This window comes from Hyla sarda (genome assembly GCF_029499605.1).
Source record: "Hyla sarda isolate aHylSar1 chromosome 1 unlocalized genomic scaffold, aHylSar1.hap1 SUPER_1_unloc_2, whole genome shotgun sequence".
NCBI classification, from domain to species: domain Eukaryota; kingdom Metazoa; phylum Chordata; class Amphibia; order Anura; family Hylidae; genus Hyla; species Hyla sarda.
The window spans coordinates 718,553-735,024 of NW_026607581.1; the positions used below are offsets into that span (position 1 = coordinate 718,553).

At 44.3% G+C, this 16,472-nt stretch overlaps 1 protein-coding gene across 1 annotated transcript; it reads right to left on the reverse strand.

The window, feature by feature from the left end:
• Positions 1–1,726: 1,726 nt before the first annotated feature.
• LOC130298063 (oocyte zinc finger protein XlCOF7.1-like) lies at positions 1,727–16,067 on the reverse strand. The gene is made up of 3 exons (XM_056550958.1): positions 15,936–16,067; positions 7,884–8,172; positions 1,727–4,572 (listed from the first exon to the last, which is right to left on the reverse strand). The coding sequence occupies exons 1-3, from the start codon at positions 15,993–15,995 to the stop codon at positions 3,629–3,631; spliced, it is 1,293 nt and encodes a 430-aa protein (XP_056406933.1). The 5' UTR covers positions 15,996–16,067; the 3' UTR covers positions 1,727–3,628.
• Positions 16,068–16,472: the final 405 nt, after the last annotated feature.

Genomic DNA, 16,472 nt, shown 5'->3' on the forward strand with positions numbered 1-16,472 from the left:
TATTGGACGTCTTATATGCTTATATTGTTATATTGGTCGTATTATATGTTTATATTGTTATATTGGACGCATTATATATATATATTGTTATATTGGACGTCTTATATGCTTATATTGTTATATTGGATGTATTATATGTATATATTGTTATATTGGATGTATTATATGTTTATATTGTTATATTGGACGCATTATATGTTTATATTGTTATATTGGATGTATTATATATTTATATTGGACGTATTATATGTTTATATTGTTATATTGGACGTATTATATGTTTATATTGTTATATTGGACGTATTATATGTTTATATTGTTATACTGGACGTATTATATGCTTATATTGTTATATTGGACGTCTTTTATGAATATTGTTATATTGGATGTATTATATGTTTATATTGTTATATTGGACGTATTATATGTTTATATTGTTATATTGGATGTATTATATGTTTATATTGTTATATTGGACGTATTATATGTTTATATTGTTATATTGGATGTATTATATGTTTATATTGGATGTATTATATGTTTATATTGTTATATTGGACGTATTATATGTTTATATTGTTATATTGGACGTCTTATATGCTTATATTGTTATATTGGTCGTATTATATGTTTATATTGTTATATTGGACGCATTATATATATATATTGTTATATTGGACGTCTTATATGCTTATATTGTTATATTGGACATATATATTTATATTGTTATATTGGACGTATTATATGTTTATATTGGACGTATTATATGTTTATATTGTTATATTGGATGTATTATATGTTTATATTGGACGTATTATATGTTTATATTGTTATATTGGACGTATTATATGTTTTTATTGTTATACTGGACATATTATATGTTTATATTGTTATATTGTATGTATTATATGTTTATATTGTATGTATTATATGTTTATATTGTTATATTGGACGTATTATATGTTTATATTGTTATATTGGACGTCTTATATGCTTATATTGTTATATTGGTCGTATTATATGTTTATATTGTTATATTGGACGCATTATATATATATATTGTTATATTGGACGTCTTATATGCTTATATTGTTATATTGGACATATATATTTATATTGTTATATTGGACGTATTATATGTTTATATTGTTATATTGGACGTCTTATATGCTTATATTGTTATATTGGTCGTATTATATGTTTATATTGTTATATTGGACGCATTATATATATATATTGTTATATTGGACGTCTTATATGCTTATATTGTTATATTGGACATATATATTTATATTGTTATATTGGACGTATTATATGTTTATATTGGACGTATTATATGTTTATATTGTTATATTGGATGTATTATATGTTTATATTGGACGTATTATATGTTTATATTGTTATATTGGACGTATTATATGTTTATATTGTTATATTGGACGTATTATATGTTTATATTGTACGCTTTATATGTTTATATTGGACATATATGTTTATATTGGACGTATTATATATTTATATTGTTATATTGGATGTATTATATATTTATATTGTTATATTGGATGTATTATATGTATATATTGTTATATTGGACGTATTATATGCTTATATTGTTATATTGGATGTATTATATGTATATATTGTTATATTGGATGTATTATATGTATATATTGTTATATTGGACGTATTATATGCTTATATTGTTATATTGGATGTATTATATGTATATATTGTTATATTGGATGTATTATATGTTTATATTGTTATATTAGATGTATTATATGTTTATATTGTTATATTAGATGTATTATATGCTTATATAGTTATATTGGATGTATTATACAGTCATGGCCATAAATGTTGGTACCCCTGAAATTTTTCTGGAAACTTAAGTATTTCTCACAGGAAAGTATTGCAGTAACACATGTTTTGCTATTCACATGTTTATTCCCTTTGTGTGTATTAGAACTAAACCAAAAAAGGGAGGAAAAAACAGCAAATTGAACTCCAAAAATGGTCTGGACAAAATGATTGGCACCCTTTCAAATTTGGAAAAATAAGATTGTTTCCAGCATGTGATGCTCCTTTAAATTCACCTGGGACCAGTAACAGGTGTGGGCAATATAAAAATCACACCTGAAAGCAGATAAAAAGGAGAGAAGTTCACTTAGTCTTTGCATTGTGTGTCTGTGTCACACTAAGCATGGACAACAGAAAGAGAAGAGAACTGTCTGAGGACTTGAGAACCAAAATTGTGGAAAAATATCAACAATCTCAAGGTTACAAGTCCATCTCCAGAGATCTAGATTCGCCTTTGCCCACAGTGCGCAACATTATCAAGAAGTTTACAACCCATTGCACTGTAGCTAATCTCCCTGGGTGTGGACAGAAGAGAAAAATTGATGAAAGGTGTCAACGCAGGATAGTCCGGATGGTGGATAAGCAGCCCCAAACAAGTTCCAAAGATATTCAAGCTGTCCTGCAGGCTCAGGGAGCATCAGTGTCAGCGCAAACTATCCGTCGACATTTAAATGAAACGCTATGGAGGAGACCCAGGAGGACCCCCACTATGGAGGAGACCCAGGAGGACCCCACTATGGCAGGAGAGCCAGGAGGACCCCACTATGGAGGAGACCCAGGAGGACCCCACTTCTGACACAGAGACATAAAAAAGCAAGACCACATTTTGCCAAAATGAACTTGAGTAACCAAAATCCTTCTGGGAAAACGTCTTGTGGACAGATGAGACCAAGATAGAGCTCTTTGGTAAAGCACATGATTCTACTGTTTACCGAAAATGGAATGAGGCCTACAAAGAAAAGAACACAGTACCTACAGTGAAATATGGTGGAGGTCAGTGATGTTTTGGGTTGTTTTGCTGCCTCTGGCACTGAGGGCCTTGAATGGGTACAAGGCATCATGAAATTTGAGGATTACCAACGGATTTTGGGTAACACTGTACAGGCCAGTGTCAGAAAGCTGGGTTTGCGTCCGAGATCTTGTCTTCCAGCAGGATAATGACCCCAAACATACGGCATAGAGCACCCAGAAATGGATGGCAACAAAGCGCTGGAGAGTTCTGAAGTGTCAGCAATGAGTCCAGATCTAAATCCCATTGATCACCTGTGGAGAGATCTTACAATTACTGTTGGGAAAAGGAGCCTTCCAATAAGAGAGACCTGGAGCATTTTGCAAAGGAAGAGTGGTCCAACATTCCGGCTGAGAGGTGTAAGAAGCTTATTGATGGTTATAGGAAGAGTGGTCCAAAATTCCGGCTGAGGTGTAAGAAGCTTATTGATGGTTATAGGAAGCCACTGATTTGTAATTTTTTTTTGCAAAGGGTGTGCAACCACATATTAAGTACAGGGTGCAAATAATTTTGTCCAGCCCATGTTTTGAGTTTGGTGACATTATGTCCAATTTGCTTTTTATCCTCCCTTTTTTTTTGTTTAGTTCTAATACACACAAAGGGAATAAACATGCGTATAGCAAAACATATGTTACTGCAATCCTTTTCTGTGAGAAATACTTAATTTTCTCGAAAAATTACAGGGGTGCAAACATTTACAGCCATGACATATTATATATATATATGTAAGTATTACTGTCAACTATCCTATGTACATGGTTAATATATAGATGTGCTCTGAATTGGCTTCTCCCCTGTGTGAGTTTTTTGATGCTGAAGAAGACCTGATTTCCGAGAAAAACATCTCCCACATTCTAAACATGAAAATGGCTTCTCTTTTGTGTGAGTTCTTTGATGTACAGCAAGAATTGATTTCAGGATAAAACATTTCCCACATTCTGAGCATGAAAATGGCTTCTCCCCTGTGTGAGTTCTTTGATGTCCGATAAGACTTAATTTCCGAGTAAAACATTTCCCACATTGTAAACATGAAAATGGCTTCTCCCCTGTGTGCATTCTTTTATGTTGGACAAGATATGATTTATCAGTAAAACATTTCTCACATTCTGCACATGAAAATGGCTTCTCTCTTGTGTGAGTTCTTTGATGTTTAACAAGATCTGATTTCTGGGCAAAACATCTCCCACATTCTGAACATGAATATGGTTTCTCTCCTTTGTGAGTTCTCTGATGTACAACAAGACCTGATTTAAAAGTAAAACATTTCCCACATTCTGAACATGAATATGGCTTCTCCCCTGTGTGAGTTCTTTGATGTACAACAAGGTCTGATTTCTGAGTAAAACATTTCCCACATACTGAACATGAAAATGGCTTCTCTCCTGTGTGAATTCTTTGATGTTGAACAAGACCTGATTTAAAAGTAAAACATTTCCCACATTCTGAGCATGAATATGATTTCTTTCCTGTATGATCTCTTTCATGTCCAACACCCCTTCTATGACTTTTATTTTGCTGAACATCCTGTGATGAATGAGAAGACAGGACCTGTATATAAGGATGAGATGACAGATCTTGGCTGTGAAGGGCTGAGGGTGTATCTGGGATAATGGAATGTTCTTCATATGTATCTTGTGTGATATCATCATCTGCTTTATAATCTGAAGATATAAGATTCTCCTCTGATCTCCTGCTACAAGAATCTGCAGAGAATAACACAGATTTTATTATCAGTATTAACCCCTTAACGACCCAGGAAATTTAAGCTTTTGTGTTTTCTTTTTCCCCCTCCTCTCCTCATAGCCATAACTCTTTTATTTTTCCATCTACACTGGGTTTGAGAGCTTTTATTTTGTGGGACCGATCTTATATTGTATTACCTGTACATTAATATATAAGTCCGGTCCATACGATCACAGCGATATCTAATTTGCATAGTTTTTGTTACTGTCACAGAACTAGAGACTATAACCAAAGTATCAGACTAAATCAGGATCACAGAAAGACACTAAAATATAACTTTTAATTATCATCACTAAAACAACAAAATCAAAGAAAACCACCCAAAAATTGTAAATGTTAATCCAAAACAAACTTTAAGGGATTCTCCGGTGCTTAAACATCTTATCCCCTATCCAAAGGATAGGGGATAAGATGCCTGATCGCGGGAGTCCTGCTGCTGGGGACCCCCGGGATCATGCACGCGGCACCCCATTTGTAATCAGTGCCCGAAGCGTGTTCGCTCCGGGACTGATTACCGGCGACTACAGGGCGGGTGGCGTGTGACGTCACGCCTGCGCCGGCGTGTGGCGTCACGCTCCGCCCCGCAATGCAAGCCTACGGGAGGGGGCGTGATAGCTATCATGCCCCCTCCCGTAGGCTTGCATTGAGGGGCGGAGCGTGACGTCACACAGTGATATAAATGATTACTCAGAGAACAGCAGTATCTTGTACTTGCTTAGGATAGCTCCAACCAATCTGGAGACTTGTCAGGTCTGGGATCTTACAGATAAAAAGCTAAAGGCAAGATGGGGGATAAGGGGATGGGGACAGGGGGGATGGGCCTAGGGATCAAATGGCCTATGGGTGTGTGGCCGTTACCTATATACCCTATAACTCAGGGCCCTGATACTACCCCTGACCCTAGGCGGAGTGAACGTCCTGATAAGGAACCTACCCCTAGTTGCCTCCACTCTCCCTGAATAAACACACGCAGGAGGCTGACTATCTCACTATATGATGCTATCTAGATAAATGGATAGGAGAAGGAAAGGATTGACCTATGGTCACAATACCAAATTAAATCGTGGTTATGAAGTCCGGTAGTGACCTGTGTGGTGACTCCTTCCTGGTCTAAGATTATTGCTGCAATCTAGAGCAGTTAGCAGCAAAAAATCATGATACTAGTATGTATAAGATAGATGGAATGATGTCAAGATGATCAATCTGACTATCCAGCAGCATCATACTATTCGCCATCCTACCATCACAATGCCATCCGTTGCCCCCCATTGTCCCCTGATGACCAGGGCAAGAAACGCGTTGTGACTTCTTTGAATTCAGAGACTTGCCAGGTTTTGGGTCTAAAGCTAAGTATTTCTTGACAACCCCTACAAGCTCTATCTCCCATACATTTTGGTGGGCTGAGATTGTCTATATTTGGCTGTATTTTAGGAGTCTGGTTAATTTTGGCTTCTTCTGTCAGCTCTCTATATAGATGTACATTTTGTCTCCATCTGATAGACTGAAACCGAGTGATAGGTTTATATCCTTGTTTTTTATAACATCTCTTTACAGCAGCCATAGAATTATCAAACCTGTTACACTTTTTCGTTTGATATATGTGTATACCATCTTTTTTAGATTGTAGCAGGTGGCTAAGTTAATATACCGTATTTTTCGCCATATAAGACGCACTTTTTCTTCCCCAAAACTGGGGGGGGGGGGGGGGGAAAGTTGGTGCGTCTTATATGGTGAATACACACACCTATCGGGTCGGTCCCTGCGGCCATCATCGGCCGGGACCTGCGGCTAATACAGGACATCACCGATCGCGATCAAAGCTGACCGCCGCGTCTGAAGCCAAAGTGACACTAACCCGGCTGCTCAGTCGGGCTGTTCGGGACCGCCGCGGTGAAATTGCGGTGTCCCGAACAGCTTACAGGACACCGGGAGGGACCTTACCTGCCTCCTCGGTGTCTGCTCCGTGCCGGGATCCCCTGCATGGTTGGCGCTCTCCTTCTACGTCATCACGTCGTCGCGCACGCCTTCCTGTCATCCAATAGGAGCGGCGTGCGTGGCGACGTGATGGAGAGCGTGGATCCCGGGGAAAAAGACGTCCGGAGCGTCGGGGACACCACGGGGACGTGGCGACAGCGATGGAGCGACATCCATGGCATCGGTGACGGGTCCGGAGGGGGAAACAGATCAGTACTACCTCCTATACCAGTGGTCTTCAACCTGCGGACCTCCAGATGTTGCAAAACTACAACTCCCAGCATGCCCGGACAGCCAACGGCTGTATGGTTACATGCTGCAGCCCCTTGACTTAGTCCGTTCAGTTGGTACACACCCTGACGGTCTACTTTTGATTGACTCCTATGTCAATACCTCCTCTGATGACACTGCCGTAACAGGCGATAGAAACGCGTTGGGAGACTCAGTCGCCATCATTGGATGACTGAAGGAGTAACTATTTGCTGGGTGACCCCAAGTGATTTGTCACATCAGCTTGATTGTGCTTTGATGTAGCACACTTTTTTTCATGGTTGGATGTGCTTGAATTATACTATAGCACTCCTAGCTTGGATATAATTATATTTGCTTTTAGCAGTTATAATTTGGATCAAAGATTATCGAGTACATGCACGGAACGGCACTGATTGTACTTTCTACTTTTATTGAGTATATATTAAAAGTGATGTTTTAAGCCACCTCTATTCACTGGTGTTGGTCAGTTGGTGATTATTAGTTACATGGGTACTCCGGTGGAACCACAATTTTTTTTTTTTTAGATCACCTGGTCCCCAAAAGGTCAACAGGTTTATAAATTACTTTATATTTAAAAATCTTAATCTTTCCAGAACTTATAAACTGCTGTATGCTCCAGAGGAAGATGTGTAGTTCTTTTCAGTCTGAACACAGTGCTCTCTGCTGCCACCTCTGTCCAGGTCAGGAACTGTCCAAAGTAGGAGAAACTCCTTATAGCAAACCTCTCCTGCTCTGACCAGCTCCTGACACGGACAGAGGTGTCAGCAGAGAGCACTGTGGTCAGACAGAAAGAACTACACAACTTTCTCTGCAGGATACGACAGCTGATAAGTACTAGAAGGATTAATATTTTCAAATAAAAGTAATTTACAATTCTGAATAATGTTCTAGCACCAGTTGATTAAAAAAAAAACATTGTTTTCTATCGGAGTACCCCTTTAAAAAAAATGTCATAAACAATTATTATAATCGGTGACTGAGCAGAATCTGTGACTGTACTTTACATTTAGTGGTTACTACTCACCTGGGCAGGTACCTGTAGGAATGTCCTCCTTATACTGCTCATCACCGCTCACATCTGTCTCTTCTTCTTCTTTTATGTCTGTAGTATTACGATATATCAGATCTTTCCCTGTAGGAATGTCCTCCTTATACTGCTCATCACCGCTCACATCCGTCTCTTCTTCTTCTTTTACTACTATGTTTAAAGCATTAATATAGTTCAGATCTTTTCCTGTAGGAATGTCCTCTTTATACTGCTCATCACCGCTGACATCTGTCTCTGGAGCTTTAATATTGTTCAGATCTTCACCCTGATTCATAAGATGAGGAAGAAATATTGTATACTGTATAATGTCCCAGCATTCCCAGCAGTGTCACCTCTCCAGTCATCACCAGACCCCTCCACTACTGTATAATGTCCCAGCAGTGTCACCTCTCCAGTCATCACCAGACCCCTCCATTACTGTATAATGTCCCAGCATTCCCAGCAGTGTCACCTCTCCAGTCATCACCAGACCCCTCCATTACTGTATAATGTCCCAGCAGTGTCACCTCTCCAGTCATCACCAGACCCCTCCATTACTGTATAATGTCCCAGCAGTGTCACCTCTCCAGTCATCACCAGACCCCTCCATTACTGTATAATGTCCCAGCAGTGTCACCTCTCCAGTCATCACCAGACCCCTCCATTACTGTATAATGTCCCAGCATTCCCAGCAGGGTCACCTCTCCAGTCATCACCAGACCCCCTCCATTACTGTATAATGTCCCAGCAGTGTCACCTCTCCAGTCATCACCAGACCCCTCCATTACTGTATAATGTCCCAGCAGTGTCACCTCTCCAGTCATCACCAGAACCCTCCATTACTGTATAATGTCCCAGCAGTGTCACCTCTCCAGTCATCACCAGACCCCTCCATTACTGTATAATGTCCCAGCAGTGTCATCTCTCCAGTCATCACCAGACCCCTCCATTACTGTATAATGTCCCAGCAGTGTCACCTCTCCAGTCATCACCAGACCCCTCCATTACTGTATAATGTCCCAGCAGTGTCACCTCTCCTGTCATCACCAGACCCCTCCATTACTGTATAATGTCCCAGCAGTGTCACCTCTCCAGTCATCACCAGACCCCTCCATTACTGTATAATGTCCCAGCAGTGTCACCTCTCCAGTCATCACCAGACCCCTCCATTACTGTATAATGTCCCAGCAGTGTCACCTCTCCAGTCATCACCAGACCCCTCCATTACTGTATAATGTCCCAGCGGTGTCACCTCTCCAGTCATCACCAGACCCCTCCATTACTGTATAATGTCCCAGCAGTGTCACCTCTCCAGTCATCACCAGACCCCTCCATTACTGTATAATGTCCCAGCAGTGTCACCTCTCCAGTCATCACCAGACCCCTCCATTACTGTATAATGTCTTAGCAGTGTCACCTCTCCAGTCATCACCAGACCCCTCCATTACTGTATAATGTCCCAGCAGTGTCACCTCTCCAGTCATCACCAGACCCCTCCATTACTGTATAATATCCCAGCATTCCCAGCAGTGTCACCTCTCCAGTCATCACCAGACCCCTCCATTACTGTATAATGTCCCAGCAGGGTCACCTCTCCAGTCATCACCAGACCCCTCCATTACTGTATAACGTCCCAGCATTCCCAGCAGTGTCACCTCTCCAGTCATCCCCAGACCCCTCCATTACTGTATAATGTCCCAGCATTCCCAGCAGTGTCACCTCTCCAGTCATCACCAGACCCCTCCATTACTGTATAATGTCCCAGCAGTGTCACCTCTCCAGTCATCACCAGACCCCTCCATTACTGTATAATGTCCCAGCAGTGTCACCTCTCCAGTCATCACCAGATCCCTCCATTACTGTATAATGTCCCAGCATTCCCAGCAGGGTCACCTCTCCAGTCATCACCAGACCCCTCCATTACTGTATAATGTCCCAGCAGGGTCACCTCTCCAGTCATCACCAGACCCCTCCATTACTGTATAATGTCCCAGCAGGGTCACCTCTCCAGTCATCACCAGACCCCTCCATTACTGTATAATGTCCCAGCAGGGTCACCTCTCCAGTCATCACCAGACCCCTCCATTACTGTATAATGTCCCAGCAGTGTCACCTCTCCAGTCATCCCCAGACCCCTCCATTACTGTATAATGTCCCAGCATTCCCAGCAGTGTCACCTCTCCAGTCATCACCAGACCCCTCCATTACTGTATAATGTCCCAGCAGTGTCACCTCTCCAGTCATCACCAGACCCCTCCATTACTGTATAATGTCCCAGCAGTGTCACCTCTCCAGTCATCACCAGACCCCTCCATTACTGTATAATGTACCAGCAGTGTCACCTCTCCAGTCATCACCAGACCCCTCCATTACTGTATAATGTCCCAGCATTCCCAGCAGTGTCACCTCTCCAGTCATCACCAGACCCCTCCATTACTGTATAATGTCCCAGCAGTGTCACCTCTCCAGTCATCACCAGACCCCTCCATTACTGTATAATGTCCCAGCAGGGTCACCTCTCCAGTCATCACCAGACCCCTCCATTACTGTATAATGTCCCAGCAGGGTCACCTCTCCAGTCATCACCAGACCCCTCCATTACTGTATAATGTCTCAGCAGGGTCACCTCTCCAGTCATCACCAGACCCCTCCATTACTGTATAATGTCCCAGCAGTGTCACCTCTCCAGTCATCACCAGACCCCTCCATTACTGTATAATGTCCCAGCAGTGTCACCTCTCCAGTCATCACCAGACCCCTCCATTACTGTATAATGTCCCAGCATTCCCAGCAGTGTCACCTCTCCAGTCATCACCAGACCCCTCCATTACTGTATAATGTCCCTGCATTCCCAGCAGTGTCACCTCTCCAGTCATCACCAGACCCCCCCATTACTGTATAATGTCCCAGCAGGGTCACCTCTCCAGTCATCACCAGACCCCTCCATTACTGTATAATATCCCAGCATTCCCAGCAGTGTCACCTCTCCAGTCATCACCAGACCCCTCCATTACTGTATAATGTCCCAGCAGGGTCACCTCTCCAGTCATCACCAGACCCCTCCATTACTGTATAACGTCCCAGCATTCCCAGCAGTGTCACCTCTCCAGTCATCCCCAGACCCCTCCATTACTGTATAATGTCCCAGCATTCCCAGCAGTGTCACCTCTCCAGTCATCACCAGACCCCTCCATTACTGTATAATGTCCCAGCAGTGTCACCTCTCCAGTCATCACCAGACCCCTCCATTACTGTATAATGTCCCAGCAGTGTCACCTCTCCAGTCATCACCAGATCCCTCCATTACTGTATAATGTCCCAGCATTCCCAGCAGGGTCACCTCTCCAGTCATCACCAGACCCCTCCATTACTGTATAATGTCCCAGCAGGGTCACCTCTCCAGTCATCACCAGACCCCTCCATTACTGTATAATGTCCCAGCAGGGTCACCTCTCCAGTCATCACCAGACCCCTCCATTACTGTATAATGTCCCAGCAGGGTCACCTCTCCAGTCATCACCAGACCCCTCCATTACTGTATAATGTCCCAGCAGTGTCACCTCTCCAGTCATCCCCAGACCCCTCCATTACTGTATAATGTCCCAGCATTCCCAGCAGTGTCACCTCTCCAGTCATCACCAGACCCCTCCATTACTGTATAATGTCCCAGCAGTGTCACCTCTCCAGTCATCACCAGACCCCTCCATTACTGTATAATGTCCCAGCAGTGTCACCTCTCCAGTCATCACCAGACCCCTCCATTACTGTATAATGTACCAGCAGTGTCACCTCTCCAGTCATCACCAGACCCCTCCATTACTGTATAATGTCCCAGCATTCCCAGCAGTGTCACCTCTCCAGTCATCACCAGACCCCTCCATTACTGTATAATGTCCCAGCAGTGTCACCTCTCCAGTCATCACCAGACCCCTCCATTACTGTATAATGTCCCAGCAGGGTCACCTCTCCAGTCATCACCAGACCCCTCCATTACTGTATAATGTCCCAGCAGGGTCACCTCTCCAGTCATCACCAGACCCCTCCATTACTGTATAATGTCTCAGCAGGGTCACCTCTCCAGTCATCACCAGACCCCTCCATTACTGTATAATGTCCCAGCAGTGTCACCTCTCCAGTCATCACCAGACCCCTCCATTACTGTATAATGTCCCAGCAGTGTCACCTCTCCAGTCATCACCAGACCCCTCCATTACTGTATAATGTCCCAGCATTCCCAGCAGTGTCACCTCTCCAGTCATCACCAGACCCCTCCATTACTGTATAATGTCCCTGCATTCCCAGCAGTGTCACCTCTCCAGTCATCACCAGACCCCCCCATTACTGTATAATGTCCCAGCAGGGTCACCTCTCCAGTCATCACCAGACCCCTCCATTACTGTATAATGTCCCAGCATTCCCAGCAGTGTCACCTCTCCAGTCATCACCAGATCCCTCCATTACTGTATAATGTCCCAGCAGTGTCACCTCTCCAGTCATCACCAGACCCCTCCATTACTGTATAATGTCCCAGCAGTGTCACCTCTCCAGTCATCACCAGACCCCTCCATTACTGTATAATGTCCCAGCGGTGTCACCTCTCCAGTCATCACCAGACCCCTCCATTACTGTATAATGTCCCAGCAGTGTCACCTCTCCAGTCATCACCAGACCCCTCCATTACTGTATAATGTCCCAGCAGTGTCACCTCTCCAGTCATCACCAGACCCCTCCATTACTGTATAATGTCCCAGCAGTGTCACCTCTCCAGTCATCACCAGACCCCTCCATTACTGTATAATGTCCCAGCAGTGTCACCTCTCCAGTCATCACCAGACCCCTCCATTACTGTATAATGTACCAGCAGTGTCACCTCTCCAGTCATCACCAGACCCCTCCATTACTGTATAATGTCCCAGCATTCCCAGCAGTGTCACCTCTCCAGTCATCACCAGACCCCTCCATTACTGTATAATGTCCCAGCAGGGTCACCTCTCCAGTCATCACCAGACCCCTCCATTACTGTATAATGTCCCAGCAGTGTCACCTCTCCAGTCATCACCAGACCCCTCCATTACTGTATAATGTCCCAGCAGTGTCACCTCTCCAGTCATCACCAGACCCCTCCATTACTGTATAATGTCCCAGCAGTGTCACCTCTCCAGTCATCACCAGACCCCTCCATTACTGTATAATGTCCCAGCAGTGTCACCTCTCCAGTCATCACCAGACCCCTCCATTACTGTATAATGTCCCAGCAGTGTCACCTCTCCAGTCATCACCAGACCCCTCCATTACTGTATAATGTCCCAGCAGTGTCACCTCTCCAGTAATCACCAGACCCTTCCATTACTGTATAATGTCCCAGCAGTGTCACCTCTCCAGTCATCACCAGACCCCTCCATTACTGTATAATGTCCCAGCAGTGTCACCTCTCCAGTAATCACCAGACCCCTCCATTACTGTATAATGTCCCAGCAGTGTAACCTCTCCAGTCATCACCAGACCCCTCCATTACTGTATAATGTCCCAGCAGTGTCACCTCTCCAGTCATCACCAGACCCTCCATTACTGTATAATGTCCCAGCAGTGTCACCTATCCAGTCATCACCAGACCCCTCCATTACTGTATAATGTCCCAGCAGTGTCACCTCTCCAGTCATCACCAGACCCCTCCATTACTGTATAATGTCCCAGCAGTGTCACCTCTCCAGTCATCACCAGACCCCTCCATTACTGTATAATGTCCCAGCAGGGTCACCTCTCCAGTCATCACCAGACCCCTCCATTACTGTATAATGTCCCAGCAGTGTCACCTCTCCAGTCATCACCAGACCCCTCCATTACTGTATAATGTCCCAGCAGTGTCACCTCTCCAGTCATCACCAGACCCCTCCATTACTGTATAATGTCCCAGCAGGGTCACCTCTCCAGTCATCACCAGACCCCTCCATTACTGTATAATGTCCCAGCAGTGTCACCTCTCCAGTCATCACCAGACCCCTCCATTACTGTATAATGTCCCAGCAGGGTCACCTCTCCAGTCATCACCAGACCCCTCCATTACTGTATAATGTCCCAGCAGGGTCACCTCTCCAGTCATCACCAGACCCCTCCATTACTGTATAATGTCCCAGCAGTGTCACCTCTCCAGTCATCACCAGACCCCTCCATTACTGTATAATGTCCCAGCAGTGTCACCTCTCCAGTCATTACCAGACCCCTCCATTACTGTATAATGTCCCAGCAGTGTCACCTCTCCAGTCATCACCAGACCCCTCCATTACTGTATAATGTCCCAGCAGTGTCACCTCTCCAGTCATCACTAGACCCCTCCATTACTGTATAATGTCCCAGCAGTGTCACCTCTCCAGTCATCACCAGACCCCTCCATTACTGTATAATGTCCCAGCAGTGTCACCTCTCCAGTCATCACCAGACCCCTCCATTACTGTATAATGTCCCAGCAGTGTCACCTCTCCAGTCATCACCAGACCCCTCCATTACTGTATAATGTCCCAGCAGTGTCACCTCTCCAGTCATCACCAGACCCCTCCATTACTGTATAATGTCCCAGCAGTGTCACCTCTCCAGTCATCACCAGACCCCTCCATTACTGTATAATGTCCCAGCAGTGTCACCTCTCCAGTCATCACCAGACCCCTCCATTACTGTATAATGTCCCAGCAGGGTCACCTCTCCAGTCATCACCAGACCCCTCCATTACTGTATAATGTCCCAGCAGTGTCACCTCTCCAGTCATCACCAGACCCCTCCATTACTGTATAATGTCCCAGCAGTGTCACCTCTCCAGTCATCACCAGACCCTTCCATTACTGTATAATGTCCCAGCAGTGTCACCTCTCCAGTCATCACCAGACCCCTCCATTACTGTATAATGTCCCAGCAGTGTCACCTCTCCAGTCATCACCAGACCCCTCCATTACTGTATAATGTCCCAGCAGTGTCACCTCTCCAGTCATCACCAGACCCCTCCATTACTGTATAATGTCCCAGCATTCCCAGCAGTGTCACCTCTCCAGTCATCACCAGACCCCTCCATTACTGTATAATGTCCCAGAAGTGTCACCTCTCCAGTCATCACCAGACCCCTCCATTACTGTATAATGTCCCAGCAGTGTCACCTCTACAGTCATCACCAGACCCTTCCATTACTGTATAATGTCCCAGCATTTCCAGCAGTGTCACCTCTCCAGTCATCACCAGACCCCTCCATTACTGTATAATGTCCCAGCAGTGTCACCTCTCCAGTCATCACCAGACCCCTCCATTACTGTATAATGTCCCAGCAGTGTCACCTCTCCTGTCATCACCAGACCCCTCCATTACTGTATAATGTCCCAGCAGTGTCACCTCCCCAGTCATCACCAGACCCCTCCATTACTGTATAATGCCCCAGCAGTGTCACCTCTCCAGTCATCACCAGACCCCTCCATTACTGTATAATGTCCCAGCATTCCCAGCAGTGTCACCTCTCCAGTCATCACCAGACCCCTCCATTACTGTATAATGTCCCAGCATTCCCAGCAGTGTCACCTCTCCAGTCATCACCAGACCCCTCCATTACTGTATAATGTCCCAGCAGTGTCACCTCTCCAGTCATCACCAGACCCCTCCATTACTGTATAATGTCCCAGCAGTGTCACCTCTCCAGTCATCACCAGACCCCTCCATTACTGTATAATATCCCAGCAGTGTCACCTCTCCAGTCATCACCAGACCCCTCCATTACTGTATAATGTCCCAGCAGTGTCACCTCTCCAGTCATCACCAGACCCCTCCATTACTGTATAATGTCCCAGCAGTGTCACCTCTCCAGTCATCCCCAGACCTCTCCATTACTGTATAATGTCCCAGCAGTGTCACCTCTCCAGTCATCACCAGACCCCTCCATTACTGTATAATGTCCCAGCAGTGTCACCTCTCCAGTCATCACCAGACCCCTCCATTACTGTATAATGTCCCAGCAGTGTCACCTCTCCAGTCATCACCAGACCCCTCCATTACTGTATAATGTCCCAGCAGGGTCACCTCTCCAGTCAGCAGCTCCATCATCTTGTTGATGAGTTCTCGGATCTTCTGTTCATCCATTTCCTCATGTATCAGGGAGTTAGGTGGGGGCCCCGGGATTGGGCTCAGGGTTCTTCCCCATCCTTCACACACAGGGGCCCGACAGCGCCCACTAGAGGACTTCTTCACTACTGTGTAATCCTGTGTATGGAGAGACACATTAATATCACTACATACATTCCCAGAATCCCTCACCTCTCCAGTCATATCCATCTGTTTTTACATAGATAAGAATGAGGTCATGTGACATCACTCCCAGAATCCCTCACCTCTCCAGTCATATCCATCTGTTATTACATAGATAAGAATGAGGTCATGTGACATCACTCCCAGAATCCCTCACCTCTCCAGTCATATCCATCTGTTATTACATAGATAAGAATGAGGTCATGTGACATCACTCCCAGAATCCCTAACCTCTCCAGTCATATCCATCTGTTATTACATATATAAGAATGAGGTCATGTGACATCACTCCCAGTATCCCTCACCTCTCCA